The following is a 13,044-nucleotide window of genomic DNA, read 5'->3' on the forward strand; positions in this document are numbered from 1 at the left end:
GGGTTAAAATAATGTTATTGTCTTTTAGGTTCAATTTTTTCATCCAATTACGACAAAGCGAAATACTAGCTTCTTTATTGAACACTTGATGCCTATTTTACCCTTCATCTTTTTGATAAGTTACATAATTAGACCAATTTTACCAACATAATTAGACCAATTTTGATAAACCTATATTATATAATACTATTCATCAGCGTGTTTTGTATGATGTAATTAATGACTATGTAAAAGATTAGTGGAGCATGTACGTATTTTGTTAGTAATTACTTTTTGTTTAAACTGTTCAATTGGTTAGTACTAAACTTATATAACTAGTAGGAGTATTAAAGTAAAGAAGGTTTGGCCAATTTTACTATAACGATATTTTCTAAATGTACAAACGTATGCATGTTATAAATTTAAGTAATGGGTTATACTAGAACAAAGATTGATTTCTAGTTCGACACAAAAAAAAAAAAAAAGCCTAATATGTTCTTAAATGGATAAATAAACTTAACGGCATATGGTCAATTTTTTCCGCCGTTAAATTGCGTAATTTTTTTTTATATATTTGAAATTTAACGGCCGGAAAATTTCTAAAAGACACGTGAGTTTTCAGCAGATGCACACGAATTTTCGGAAGAAAGCCATAGAGAATCTTGCTTCCCGAGGGAGGAGAAAAAGTAGAAAACGACACATCCCTTTGACCAACTAGCCCTCGTTGTTCTTGGGAGTATTATCATCACTGACACAATCTGGTTCTCCTGCCGGCTTCACTCTCTCTCTCTCTCTCTCTCTCTCTCCATCAGTTTTCTCCCAATATCGTCTCTTCCTGATCCTTCATTCATTCGTTTCTTGAAATGATGCCCCCTGGACATGAGACTAGAATGAATCGCAATCTGGCTAGCATCATACCTACTACTACTACCCAGATTGAATCCGTTCAGAGCGACCCACCAGATTCATCGACCAACGATGTAGTAATCCCATCTGTGGATAACCAAATGTCAGAACAACAATCAACTCCACCCCGATTCTCCATTCTACGTGAATCCTTAAGTCCCGTCACACTCAAGGTACGCCAAAGTCCAAACTATATCTGTATCTTGCTCATGTCATGCATTTCTTAAATTTATTTGCAGTCAAATTCTTGGTTGCCTTGTTAACTTCGCCTATTCAATTCTTGGTTTTGGATGGCATTTGCAGTCTGTACAAGCTCGGCCGTCCAAAACTTTTTTTTTTTTCAAAGTTGTTATGAGAGACTTTGACCGATAAAAAAAAAAAAAAGAGATTGAGCGGTGGAGATGCGACTACTTCTTGCAATTTGAGTTTATACAGTAGAAAAGTAGGGTCCAATTAACAAGGCATCCAATTGTTTCAGTTTGAAGATGTGTCATACACTATAAAGTTGCAATCCACAAAGGTGTTCTGTTTTTCATCCCTTGAGCCCAAGCCAACTACTAAAACGATCCTGAATGGTGCGAGCGGCATCGTCCGGCCCGGCGAGCTCCTAGCGATGCTAGGCCCGTCCGGAAGCGGGAAGACCACATTGCTGACCGCCCTCTCGGGCAGGCTGCCCGGTAAAGTCTCCGGCACGATAACATACGACGGGCAGCCCTTCTCGGGTTCGGTGAAGCGAAAGACCGGTTTCGTCCCCCAAGACGACATCCTGTACCCTCATCTCACCGTGCTCGAAACATTGACCTATGCTGCTTTATTGAAGTTACCGAGCAAGCTCACTAAAGACGAAAAAATTGAACAGGCGGAATTAGTTATAGAGGAGCTGGGGTTGACCAAGTGTCGAGATAACGTTATCGGGGGCCCGCTGTGTCGCGGCGTTTCTGGTGGTGAGAGAAAAAGAGTGAGTATAGGACAAGAGATGTTGGTGAACCCAAGTCTGTTGCTGCTGGATGAGCCCACTTCTGGGCTTGACTCGACCACGGCTCAGCGGATGATGGCTACATTGAGAGGGCTAGCCAGAGGGGGCAAAACCTTGATTACGACGATTCATCAGCCTTCGAGTACCCTTTACAGGATGTTTGATAAGGTGTTGGTGTTATCTGAGGGGTACCTGATTTACAGCGGACGCGCTGATGGGGTGATGGAGTATTTTGGTTCACTCGGTTATGTGCCCGGGTTTAATTTCGTGAATCCTGCTGATTTTCTGCTTGATCTTGCTAATGGTATGGAAACTCTTTATTCCTAACTTGATAAATATTTAGTATGTTTTGGCTTAACTAGTATGTTTACATTTTGTTTTTAACGGTCAATCTAATCACCATTGTTGCCTATTTACCATCAAAACTTGTTTTTGATTTGCAGGTGTGACGCCGGATACAAACCAAGATGAGCAACGGGACTTCCATAGCAGAGGAGACGACCATGAAGATCAAACCTTATTGAGACAGCATTTAATATCTTCTTACAAGAAGAACCTTTACCCTGCCTTGAAGGATGAGATTCGTGAGGCCCCAATTCGATCTGCATCAGGAGTATTACCGCCAAGAAGTGAGCCAGAAAAAAACCTATCCCTCTCAGTTACATCCCCGGAGTATTTATTAGTCACAAAGTATCCGTATATGAAGTTGTCATTATCTTTATTAACGGATAATGTATGCCGCAGGCAGTGAAATAAAATGGACCACCAGTTGGTGGATGCAATTCAAGGTGTTGCTGGAAAGGGGCCTAAAAGAAAGAAAACACGAGTCCTATTCGGGTTTAAAGATTTTCCAAGTCATAAGCCTCTCTATACTTTCAGGACTCCTGTGGTGGCATTCTCGTACGTCAGACTTGCAAGATCAGGTATGTGACCTTGGTCTGTGCCTCCCAAGATTACAGGAAGTAAATTCAGGAACAGTAGGATAAAATCATAGGTAACAAAGCTATAGCGTATGTAGACTATAAAACATTCACACATCGATGTTCATAATTATGTGTGACAAAATTGTTATCATTCTGCCAAAAACTCGAAGTGGGTGTTTGTTTCACTTGTATATTTAAGTGAGAGCTGTTGAAAAGCAAAAGTAAAAAAGGCAATGCTTCTAAGACATGAAAGAGTGCCTAAGAAGATACAAGCACCCCTAGTGTGCATGGGCTCATTCGGGATGAATGCAGACTTGTCAACCACGAAATTCTCCACACTTCTTCAATAAAAATTAGCCATTAGTGCTCTTACATTTTCCCCCAATTTCTGCTGCCAAAGGCAAGAGGCTGAGGTGAGGTTCACTGTGAGCCGTAATCAACTCATGGTCCACCGTAACAAAGCCTAGTAGTGGTCCTTAGGTTCCAATTTTTCCTTTTGGCTCTTCTAGAATTGATACAGAACCTTTGTGTAATTCTAACAACCTTGAACATGAAACAGGTGGGACTTATCTTCTTCTTCTCAATGTTCTGGGGCTTCTACCCTCTCATCAATTCCATGTTCGTGTTCCCCCAAGAATGCCCAATGCTAATAAAAGAACGTTCCTCAAGCATGTACCGCCTCTCCTCCTATTACTTTGCCAGAATGGCAGGCGACCTACCAATGGAGCTTGTGCTCCCAACTATCTTCACCACCATCGCATATTGGATGGGCGGCCTCAAACCATCACTAGTAACGTTTTCACTATCCCTCTTGATCGTCCTCTTCAATGTGCTAGTCTCTCAGGGACTTGGACTAGCACTCGGTGCAATCGTAATGGATGCGAAACAAGCAGCGACTTTAGCTTCTGTGATCATGTTCGTGTTTTTACTAGCCAGTGGATATTACATTCAGCGAATTCCGGGTTTTATAGCTTGGTTGAAGTACGTTTCATTCTGCCACTACTGTTACAAACTTTTGGTGGGGGTTCAGTATTCGGCTGCTGAGGTATATGAGTGTGGATCAGGGGTGACATGCCGGGTATTGGATTTTCCGGCCGTAAGGTATGTGGGTCTTGGTGGTAAGTGTAGGGATGTAGTGGCTTTGGCTGTTATGTTGGTTGGGTATAGGCTTTTGGCTTATGTAGTATTGAGGATGAGGCAACCTAATTGACTTGTTGAAGCTAAAGCTGAAGATGTTCTAACATTGATCAGAGTCCTACTGATTGCGGCTTTGACAGAATCTTTGTAATTAGGTTCATCTCGTAAGTAACATGTTTCAGCCATTTACTTGTGCCATTTGGGCCAAATTTTACTGTAGAAATTTCACAATATCTATGGCAAAAACCAAGAATGTTGAAACAAAAATATAGCAAGAAAGAAATCAGGAAGGAAAGATTAACTTTCCCATGGTTTCTAGGGTAACAAACAAACCATAGCAGCAAATGACCATGGAAAATCCCTATGGTTTCTGGAGTAACAAAGATCATCTAACTGGGGGTTACTGTGAAACTTTAATGAAGATACTTCTAGTATTTGATAGGCTCAAATTTATTTTATTTTTCTTTTTGGGGAAAGGTAAATTCATCAATAAAGGTTAAAGATACAAACTTTGCTACCCTTTATGGGCTCTATCCATGGAGATCTATCTTTTTGAGTTTTAATAAATGCAATTACAAGGATACTTTGTACCACTGATATGATAATCTAACCAGACATCCAAACGGACCTCATTAACAGGGGAGTTAATCAAAATACTGCTATCAGTAAAGATAGAAATACGACTTCACTGAAACTGAGCACACCAAGAAAAATTCCAATTCGATGCTTTCAATCAGAGAAGCTACCCCACGCAATTTGGCGTAAAGGTTGGCAGTAGATGCGGAGAGAACCAACTCTTTTTGACGCCATTATCAGCTTGTGACGTATCCAAACAATATTGCAAGTGAGAAAACAGTCGAAGGATGATTTTTTGGCTGACAGCTCATTAGACAACTCAATGGCTAATAAAGGATCGAGGCCTTCAAAGTAGGTTTTGTTTCTATGAATCCAAGTTACCCAAATGCTGCATGCAGATTTACTTATGGACCAAATCATCACGCGGTGCTTGACTGAACAACGATGTAACTAATAGTTTAAATTTCTTGTGATGAAATATTTCTTGTAACATGACACTCATTCAACATGTTTTCTTGATATCTAACTAACAGTCGAATCCTTGAAGCTGAAGATCTGCCTAACGATCATTTGTGCATCCCCTGATTTTTTATTTCATAAATAATGAGCACTTCAAGACCTTTTCTAACTCGCAGTTCAATTGTATCTAATCCTGTAATGTTTGTGTTATTGGATGTTGATCAAGAATGGCGTAGCATAAATTTCTCAGTTATTCAGGCTAGAGCTCAGGACAACAAAACATCTGAGAAAGGTCTTAAATTTTGGTTCTAATGTCCTATTTTGTCCTATAACAAGTTTCAAAACAAAAATGTACTCTTCTGAAAATACAAGGGGGCATGCTTTAGAATAGGAATCAAGTAAAATCATCAATAGCTCTAAGCAAAGCATCTTATTCTATTCCCTATGTCTGTTTCCCCATCAACTAATGGTTGTTATTCCATGCCATGATTCTGAAATAGGCTATAAATTATTGTGTTTTGGTGGTACCAATACTTGAGCCAAGGAACTAAAAAAAATCTTTGATCCCTTTAATTAGAAGAGTAATTAGAAAATGGCATCAATCAAGGCTGAAAAACCCGCTGGTTCGAAACCCGTTGGCCAGGCCAAGAAAGAGCCTGCCAAAGCTCCCGTTTCAACTCCTGTCTCCACTCCGGCCCCTAAGGTTTCGGTTTCCACTCCGGCCCCTAAGGCTCCGGTTTCCACTCCAATCCCAAGTACGGCCCCTCAGGCTCCAGGCTCCACTCCAGTCCCCGTTACTGCCCCCAAGGCTCCGGTCTCCCCTCCGGTCCCCATTATGGCCCCTAAGGCTCCGGTCTTCACTCCTATCTCTCGTCCGGCCCCAAAAAAGGTTGAGCAGAAGCCTCAAGAGCCCAAGAAGAAGGTACATATATCGAGAAGATTCATAAGGATGAATTTAAATTGTCAAGGGCATTTCATGATTTGTTTGCATTCAATTTATGTGATTTGGCATTTCGATGGTTTCAGGTCACAGGTAGCAAGCCAGCCCCTGCGAAGAAGATCTAAAAGAACATGGAAGGGTAGTGATCAATTTAGCGCGTGATGTAATAGATTCTATGGATGTTTAATTCCCTCTGTGTGTAAGAGGGATGAAAATCCTGAAAATAGCGCATGATATAATATCTTTGTACCCTTTGTTTCTTGCTTGGCCTAACTAAATAAAATGTGCGAATTTAAAGGATGATTTCCTGTGCCTTTGACGTTATATGGGGGCTTTGGATAATTTTAAGAGACAAATCCATTTGATTGGTGATACTAGTTTGTTACGAAAAAAGAAAAAAAAGGGGAAGGAATGCCAGAAAACGGATTCGACTCAAGTAGTTTTAAGAGAATTCACAGGGTAAGTCTTCATATTTTGCCTCAGTTAAAACGTGTCATAGATGATGCAGTGAAAGCAACCCTTGATCATTAGAAAAATCATTTGGTGAAAGTGAAGTGATGCCCATAAACATTTAATTTCAACCAAATTAAGCAATGGTTTGGTACTTCATTCAAATCCTTGACCGCAACGACAAGAGTAGTAATTCGAGCACTGGAATTGCCTTGTTCTCCAAAACTAAGCCTACACTCGCGACATAAATCCTGCTAACAGACAGCTGGCCTTATTTTGTTAACCAATAGCTACTAACCATTTTGCTTTCTAAACAATTTTCCTTTCCTAATATCGAACAATTTTTTTTTATAGTTTCTCTAGCATCTAGTCCATTTTTGCATAAAGAGTCTTCGATTATATTCATTAATTCATGTTTAAGGATCCAAACCCTTTAATAAACATGTAGAAAGGCCCCCAACGGAATCGCTTGTCTATTTAGCCTTTTTATCTATATCTACTTAGTATGGGTCCTTGGTTCTGATTGGCATTGAATTCAAACTGGTTTCTGTTTTTGAATTCCACCAGAGGAATGTGTAATGAGAACCGGATAAAATAACAGACTCAACACTTAAAGTTGTTACTGATCGAATGCTTCTTGTAACACCCCATCCCTAAATTGGTGGGCACTCGCCATGAAGGCAACGCAAACACTCACTTAATCACTTATATCCTACAAAACCATTCTAAATCGGCTTTTTAGTACTTCCTATTTCTTGTGAATCCACATATGTTCTGGCAATACCATGAAAAATAACGCGAACTGGGGATGCTTTTCAGGAACAGGTCCTGATATTCTAACCGCATATCATACCTTATCCCAAGCTTAAAAAGAATATATACTTACGACATATCTAGCCATCTGTGTATTCTTCAGAATAGGAATCTAATAATATCCGCAACATCTCTATGCAAAGCATTTTTGTTTTTTTTTTCTTTTTGAAAAGCAAAGCATTTGATATAGCATCTTTCAAAAATGACCTCCACTTAATTTATTATATTCCCTCAAAGGGACTTTCTGTCTGTTTCATCATCTACAACGGGCAATGGTTCTTATTCCATGTCATGACCCGAAATATACTATAAATTAATGTGTTTTGATGGTACTAATACTTGAGGCCAGAAAATTCGAAACTCTTTACTCTCTTTAACTTTCTGTGAAGAGGAAATCAAAAAATGGCATCAATGAAACCTGAAAAATCTGGTTGCTGTGCACAAGATGGACAGTGCAAGAAAGAGCCTGTGAAAGCTCCAGTCTCCCCTCCGGCCGCTAAGGCTCCAACTTCCACTCCGGGCCCTAAGAAGGTTGAGCAGAAGCCTCAGGAGCCCAAGAAGAAGGTAATTATTGTCCCAGTTGAACTTTCTCTGTAAGATTTGAACCACACACGTATATCATATGAAGTCCAAATGAGTATCTATCAGAGTGATTAAGGGGAAAGAAATGGCGATTTTATCTTTTTTTGAATGCAGAAATGGCCATTTTCATGAGCCAAATTTTACTAAATGAATTGCAAAGCCATGTTCTGCTTTGATTTGGCAAGCCATTGGAAGGTGGGTTTTAGGAGCTCTGGCAAAATAAATGGCTTTGGCATGATAATCGTCCAGCGTCACACTATTGGAGTTTCTCTAAGGACCTATTTTTTCTTATTATCATGTACTTATCTGACTCACGTTTTGATTGTTTTAGGTATTGGGTACCAAACCAGCAACTCCTGCCAAGAAGATCTAAACAGAACATTGACAAGTAAGGAATTTAGCGCGTGATGCGTTAGATTCTATGAAGCCGCATATTCAGTTGCAGTTATGTTTATCACTAGTTGGCTTGTGATCTATATCTATGTAGCCCTTCTCAGGCTCAGACTAAATAAATAAAATATAGATAATTAAAGGATGATTTCTTGTGGCCTGTTTTGCAATTGTGGTGTAATGGTGTATCAAAGTTTGGAATGACTCAAAAGACAAATCCTTTGAATGGGAAGAAATTAATTAATATGGTGAATTGGTTTTCAAGAAGAAGCATGAAAGAAAATGACAGTCACAAAACCAATACATTGCCAGGATGCCACATGTTCCTCATATTGGACTCATTCTTAACATAGCATGGATGATGCAGTGGTAGCAAAACAGAAGTAGTAGGAAGAATCATTGAGTGAATATTAATTTCACCAAAAAGCATAGGTGAGCACTTTGATTGCAGCATATTCCAAAACAGCCTACAATTATACTAGCATAAATCCTGCTAACAAACTGATGCCCTTAAACTCTACTAGCCATTACTCTATCGTTTCTCTCATATGTAGAACTTTTAAAAGGAAAATCCGGTTTCTGTGTAACCATCTTCTTTAAATATGAGTCCACAAACATCCAAGCACTATTATGCTCAAGCAAAAAGGTGCAAAGGTGAATCACTCCTCTATCCAGGCCCTTTTCGTTATAGCAACCGGTAAGAATTTGAAACGGCTCCTAGATTGGCACTTCATTTGAATAGTTCTTCTTCTAAGGAAGGTGTAATTACAACCAAATCTAATGAGACTCAACATTGAATTTTCTTTTTTCATCTCACACTTTGTATCTTTTCCTTTTACTGAGTTTCCTTCTACAATCTAATTAATTCCTAGATCACCAACACTCAGTATCTGTCCATGTAACATTTTCGTGAACTTGACAACAGGAACAGTCTCAAATAGTCATCATATACTTAGTAGTGGTCTTAGTGGACCAATCACAGTGGACTAGCAAATCATCACAATTAGACATGCGCATTGTGTGTGTTCACTCAATACTAGCTACAAAAGACTATCATTAACCACACCACTTATTTAAGAGTCTTTCTAAAGGGAATAGGTGTCTAGGTGATCCACATAAAATACATTTAGCAAGAACAAGAAGTGTGTCCTCAACAGCAATCCGTGATTAACCACAGCCTCATGTTTCCATTTTCTTCAACTAATTAAGCACTGCAAGGGAATAGGGCTAAGCATGTTGTGGCGAAATTGGCTTTAGCAGAAACTATGTATCACTTTGACGTGAAAGAAACAGAATATAGGGAAATTTTCAAAATGGCACTTGAATTTTGCATCAAATGTCACAGAGACACCTGAACTTAAGTTTATTTCAATTAAACACCTGTACTAACAAAATCTCCAAATTTAGACACCTGAACTTAAGTTTATTTCAATTAAACACCTGTACTAACAAAATCCCCAAATTTAGACCCCCGCAGTTATATTTCGTCCCAAAAATGGCTGACATGGCATCTTCAACCCGTTTAAGTTGCCCCATTGCACATGTTTCTAACAAGGGACGATGCACCCAAGCGAAACCCATAGGCAAACTTCATCGTCCTCTGTTGAAAACAGTGCAATGGGGCAACTTAAACAGGTTGGAGATGCCATGTTAGCAATTTTTGAGACGAAATATAACGGCGGGGGTCTAAATTTGGGAATTTTGTTAGTCCAGGTGTTTAATTGAAATAAACTTAAGTTCAGGGGTCTAAATTTGGGAATTTTGCTAGTACATGTATTTAATTGAAATAAACTTAACTTCAGGTGTCTCTACGACATTTGATGCAAAGTTCAGGTGTCATTTTGAAATTTTCCCTAATTTGATGAAGAGCCTAGATGTCGAGGAGGTTCTAGAAAGGATTGATAGAAATTTGAACGAAATGTCCTGTTATCGCAGGCTTGGGCACTGCATAGTTGATTCATTTGAACGAAAGTTATGGAGTAACGTTGCGGGAGATGCTACGGTACACACCCCAGTTCCATATGCACCCTTATAACCAAATCATTGAGAGGCGTAACCAAACCATTAAGAGGCGTAACCCTATTTTGTAAAATGTTATGCCTCTTAATGGTTTGGTTATGCCTCTCAATGATTTGGTTATGCCTCTCAGTGGTTTGATTATACAGGTGCATATGGTACGGGGTGGGTACCGTAGCATTCCCCATAGGTTGTAGATGGAGAGATGCTGGTATTTAGAGATTTGGTCTCAGTCTTGTTTGGTGCCTTGCTGCTTTGCTGTTTCTCTGTAGTTAGGCTTAGTTTTGTTTGGAGCTTGCTCCCATGTTTGAATTTTTCAGGCTTTCAAGGATATACCCTTGGCCTTCTGTTCTTGGTGTGTTTTCTGAATAAGATTAAACTTACCAATAAACGAAATGACATTTTTTATGTGGACGCCAAACTTAACTGACCTAAATAAGACGTGAGAGAAGTCATTGAAGATGGATTTCTGGGGAAAAAAGCTCATGGGCTTGAAAAATATGTTCCTCTTCATTCATAGAAAACAATCAAACTAATACAAAAAACCTGTGAACATGCATAGCATAGAGCCACAAAATTCCTCTGGAAAACAAATCACTTTGTTATACAAAAGAGCGAAATAATGCATGAAACAGGATATGCTTCGATTACGACCAAGGCATCCGATCCCCAAACCATGAAGTGGTCATCTTACTCATTTATTCTATTCTCTTCAGTTAACTAGGTACCAGCGCATTCTCACCTATAAAGTGTGATTCTAATTGCTTTCAGTATACGCAACTCTAGTCTTTTTCTATAAATATCTCATGTTTCTGGCCAGACTAATACTCAACTGAGTCGAGTGAGTAAGATACACATTTTCCATTGTCTTTGTTGGAAGGTGTGGTTGAAGAGCTAATAAGCAATGGCATCAATGAAGGCTGAAAAATCCGTAGGCACTCAGCTATTTGGGCAGGCCAAGAAGGAGCCTGCAGCAGCCAAGGATGGTGCACCCAAGGCTTCGGGCAGCTCTAAGTCTGGCTCCAAAAAGGCTGCCCCTAAAACTAGTTCAGAACCTAAGAAGAAGGTAAGCCCTCTTATTCGTCCAATAAAGGCATGTATGCATGCATATACTAGTATCTTTGCATGGTCTCTTCAAAGTAAGCCAAATACCCTAGTCTAATACTCTCTGTTGGAAACTTCTTGTATCATTGTATTCAGCAAAGTGGTTAAATTTTTTTCCGTTGTATAATTGCTATGGAATAAAGAAGCTAATGTTTTGGCACTCCATATTACATAGAATATCATTTTTGTATACCCTTCAATAAGAGATCTGATGAATCCGACCTTGAGATATTAGCTCGTACTCAGAGTCTGAATAACAGTGTTTTTCCTATTCATCAAATAGAGATACGAGATGTATCAGAAAATCTAACAAACAAGTGTTGGATAATTTTGCAGGCAAAGAGTGGAAAATCAGCAGCGAAGCACTAACATACATGATGCCGGAGACTGGTCATTTGCGTAAAGGGAGAAATGCTAAGATCTTCTTATAGATGATCTGGATACATGTTTCCCTTTTGATGTTTCTTTTGTTTTCTGGTTTTCGGATTTTCATTAATGTAATCGTGTGGCCATAGGACTTGGCATTACCTTGTAAGTTAGCTAGCTTGGATTGGCTTGGAGTCTTGGACTAAGAAATAAAGATAGATATTTGAAAAATAAGCTTTTGTACATATTGTTTCATATGCTGATCTGAAAAAGTCTCACAGAACTTAAATTGGATGGCTCTGTCGAGTGGGAAAAAAATCACTTAATCAGAGACAGATGAAGTGATTATTTCCTCAATAAATTTGTCAAGTTTCCTCAATGGAGTAAAGCATTACTTCCACTAAACAAAGACCAGAAGAAGGCTATACATTGAAGGGTTGATACATTCTTACCAATTAACCCAAGCTCTAAGAAATATAGGTCGCCTAGCCTCCCTTGTCCATTGCATCCTCTTGTTGATGGCCATTCTCTTCAATAGTAATTTCCACGTCATAGCAGCATGATCAAGACAACTACCCTTGAATGGTGGGTCTAACTAAACCTAATTCATCTTAAAATAGCATCTCAGATAATTTCTCTTGTTCTGTCTTTTTCTCCCTTCACAATTTTTGTTATAACTGTGAGAGAGAACAGAAGCGGATTGTTCTCTTCACAGGACCTGTATTGGGTGGTCTCCTAAAATGTCCAGCTTGCTGCGATGTTTACCTGTTGTTTGGAGCTTAATTTTAAAGTGTTGGAGCAGTATATCCAAACGTAAATAGGGCTTGCAAACGAACCAAACTTGGCTCGTTAACGTCTCAGTCAGATTGGTTTTTTTAGTGAACGAGCCGAGCTCGAACGATGTTTTAACTCATTTTTAATGAACAAGCCAAGCTTGGGTCGTGTACGTAAGCACAGCTCGTATGCATCCAACTTGTTTATTTAGACTCGTTTAGTACTCGAACCGAGCTCGAAGTCGTAAATGCTAACCAAGCTCGATCTTACTCAAGTCGTTTGCACCCATAATTTTTGTAGAATGTTAGATTAAGTGCGGCCAGTAGCCACCCAACTATATCGTCAAACCCTTCCCTTCCCTTCCCTTTCCTTTTTCTTTCTGGTAATGCCTTCCTTTTTTAAGATCTTTTTCCCATCTTTTTAAGGCATTTTCTGTCCACACTTTACGGAGTAATGTCTTTTCCAATATTTATTTTTTATTTTTTGGTAAATATCTTTTCTAAACTTGCTCCCAATTAATTCCAAGCTCATGAATATCATCCAAAATTGTCATGTTATATTAGCTAGAACAAAAAAAAGAATTATTCCATAAATGAACAGTCCATAGATCAATAGGAATAGATATAATAAAAGTGAAGTACTATCCAAGATTA

General features: G+C 39.1%; 1 protein-coding gene and 3 long non-coding RNA genes across 5 annotated transcripts; all 4 read left to right on the forward strand.

The window, feature by feature from the left end:
• The first annotated feature begins 707 nt into the window (after positions 1-707).
• Positions 708-4,188, forward strand: LOC131301553 (ABC transporter G family member 21-like). The gene is made up of 5 exons (XM_058327917.1): positions 708-1,058; positions 1,364-2,165; positions 2,305-2,490; positions 2,606-2,784; positions 3,344-4,188. The coding sequence occupies exons 1-5, from the start codon at positions 843-845 to the stop codon at positions 3,992-3,994; spliced, it is 2,034 nt and encodes a 677-aa protein (XP_058183900.1). The 5' UTR covers positions 708-842; the 3' UTR covers positions 3,995-4,188.
• Positions 4,189-5,686: 1,498 nt separating this feature from the next.
• On the forward strand, positions 5,687-6,196 carry LOC131300968 (uncharacterized). Its single transcript, XR_009191118.1, has 2 exons — positions 5,687-5,878; positions 5,983-6,196. It is a non-coding gene; the product is annotated as an uncharacterized LOC131300968 (long non-coding RNA).
• A 94-nt stretch (positions 6,197-6,290) lies between these two features.
• LOC131300967 (uncharacterized) lies at positions 6,291-8,276 on the forward strand. Its single transcript, XR_009191117.1, has 2 exons — positions 6,291-7,723; positions 8,073-8,276. It is a non-coding gene; the product is annotated as an uncharacterized LOC131300967 (long non-coding RNA).
• A 1,721-nt stretch (positions 8,277-9,997) lies between these two features.
• LOC131300969 (uncharacterized) lies at positions 9,998-11,848 on the forward strand. 2 transcript variants are annotated; one of them, XR_009191120.1, is made up of 3 exons: positions 10,101-10,115; positions 10,338-11,213; positions 11,588-11,848. It is a non-coding gene; the product is annotated as an uncharacterized LOC131300969 (long non-coding RNA). The 2 variants fall into 2 exon arrangements; XR_009191119.1 differs by having other exon boundaries at positions 9,998-11,213.
• The last annotated feature ends 1,196 nt before the right edge of the window (positions 11,849-13,044 follow it).

This window comes from Rhododendron vialii, chromosome 9a (genome assembly GCF_030253575.1).
Source record: "Rhododendron vialii isolate Sample 1 chromosome 9a, ASM3025357v1".
In the NCBI taxonomy this organism is placed as follows: Eukaryota; Viridiplantae; Streptophyta; class Magnoliopsida; order Ericales; family Ericaceae; genus Rhododendron; species Rhododendron vialii.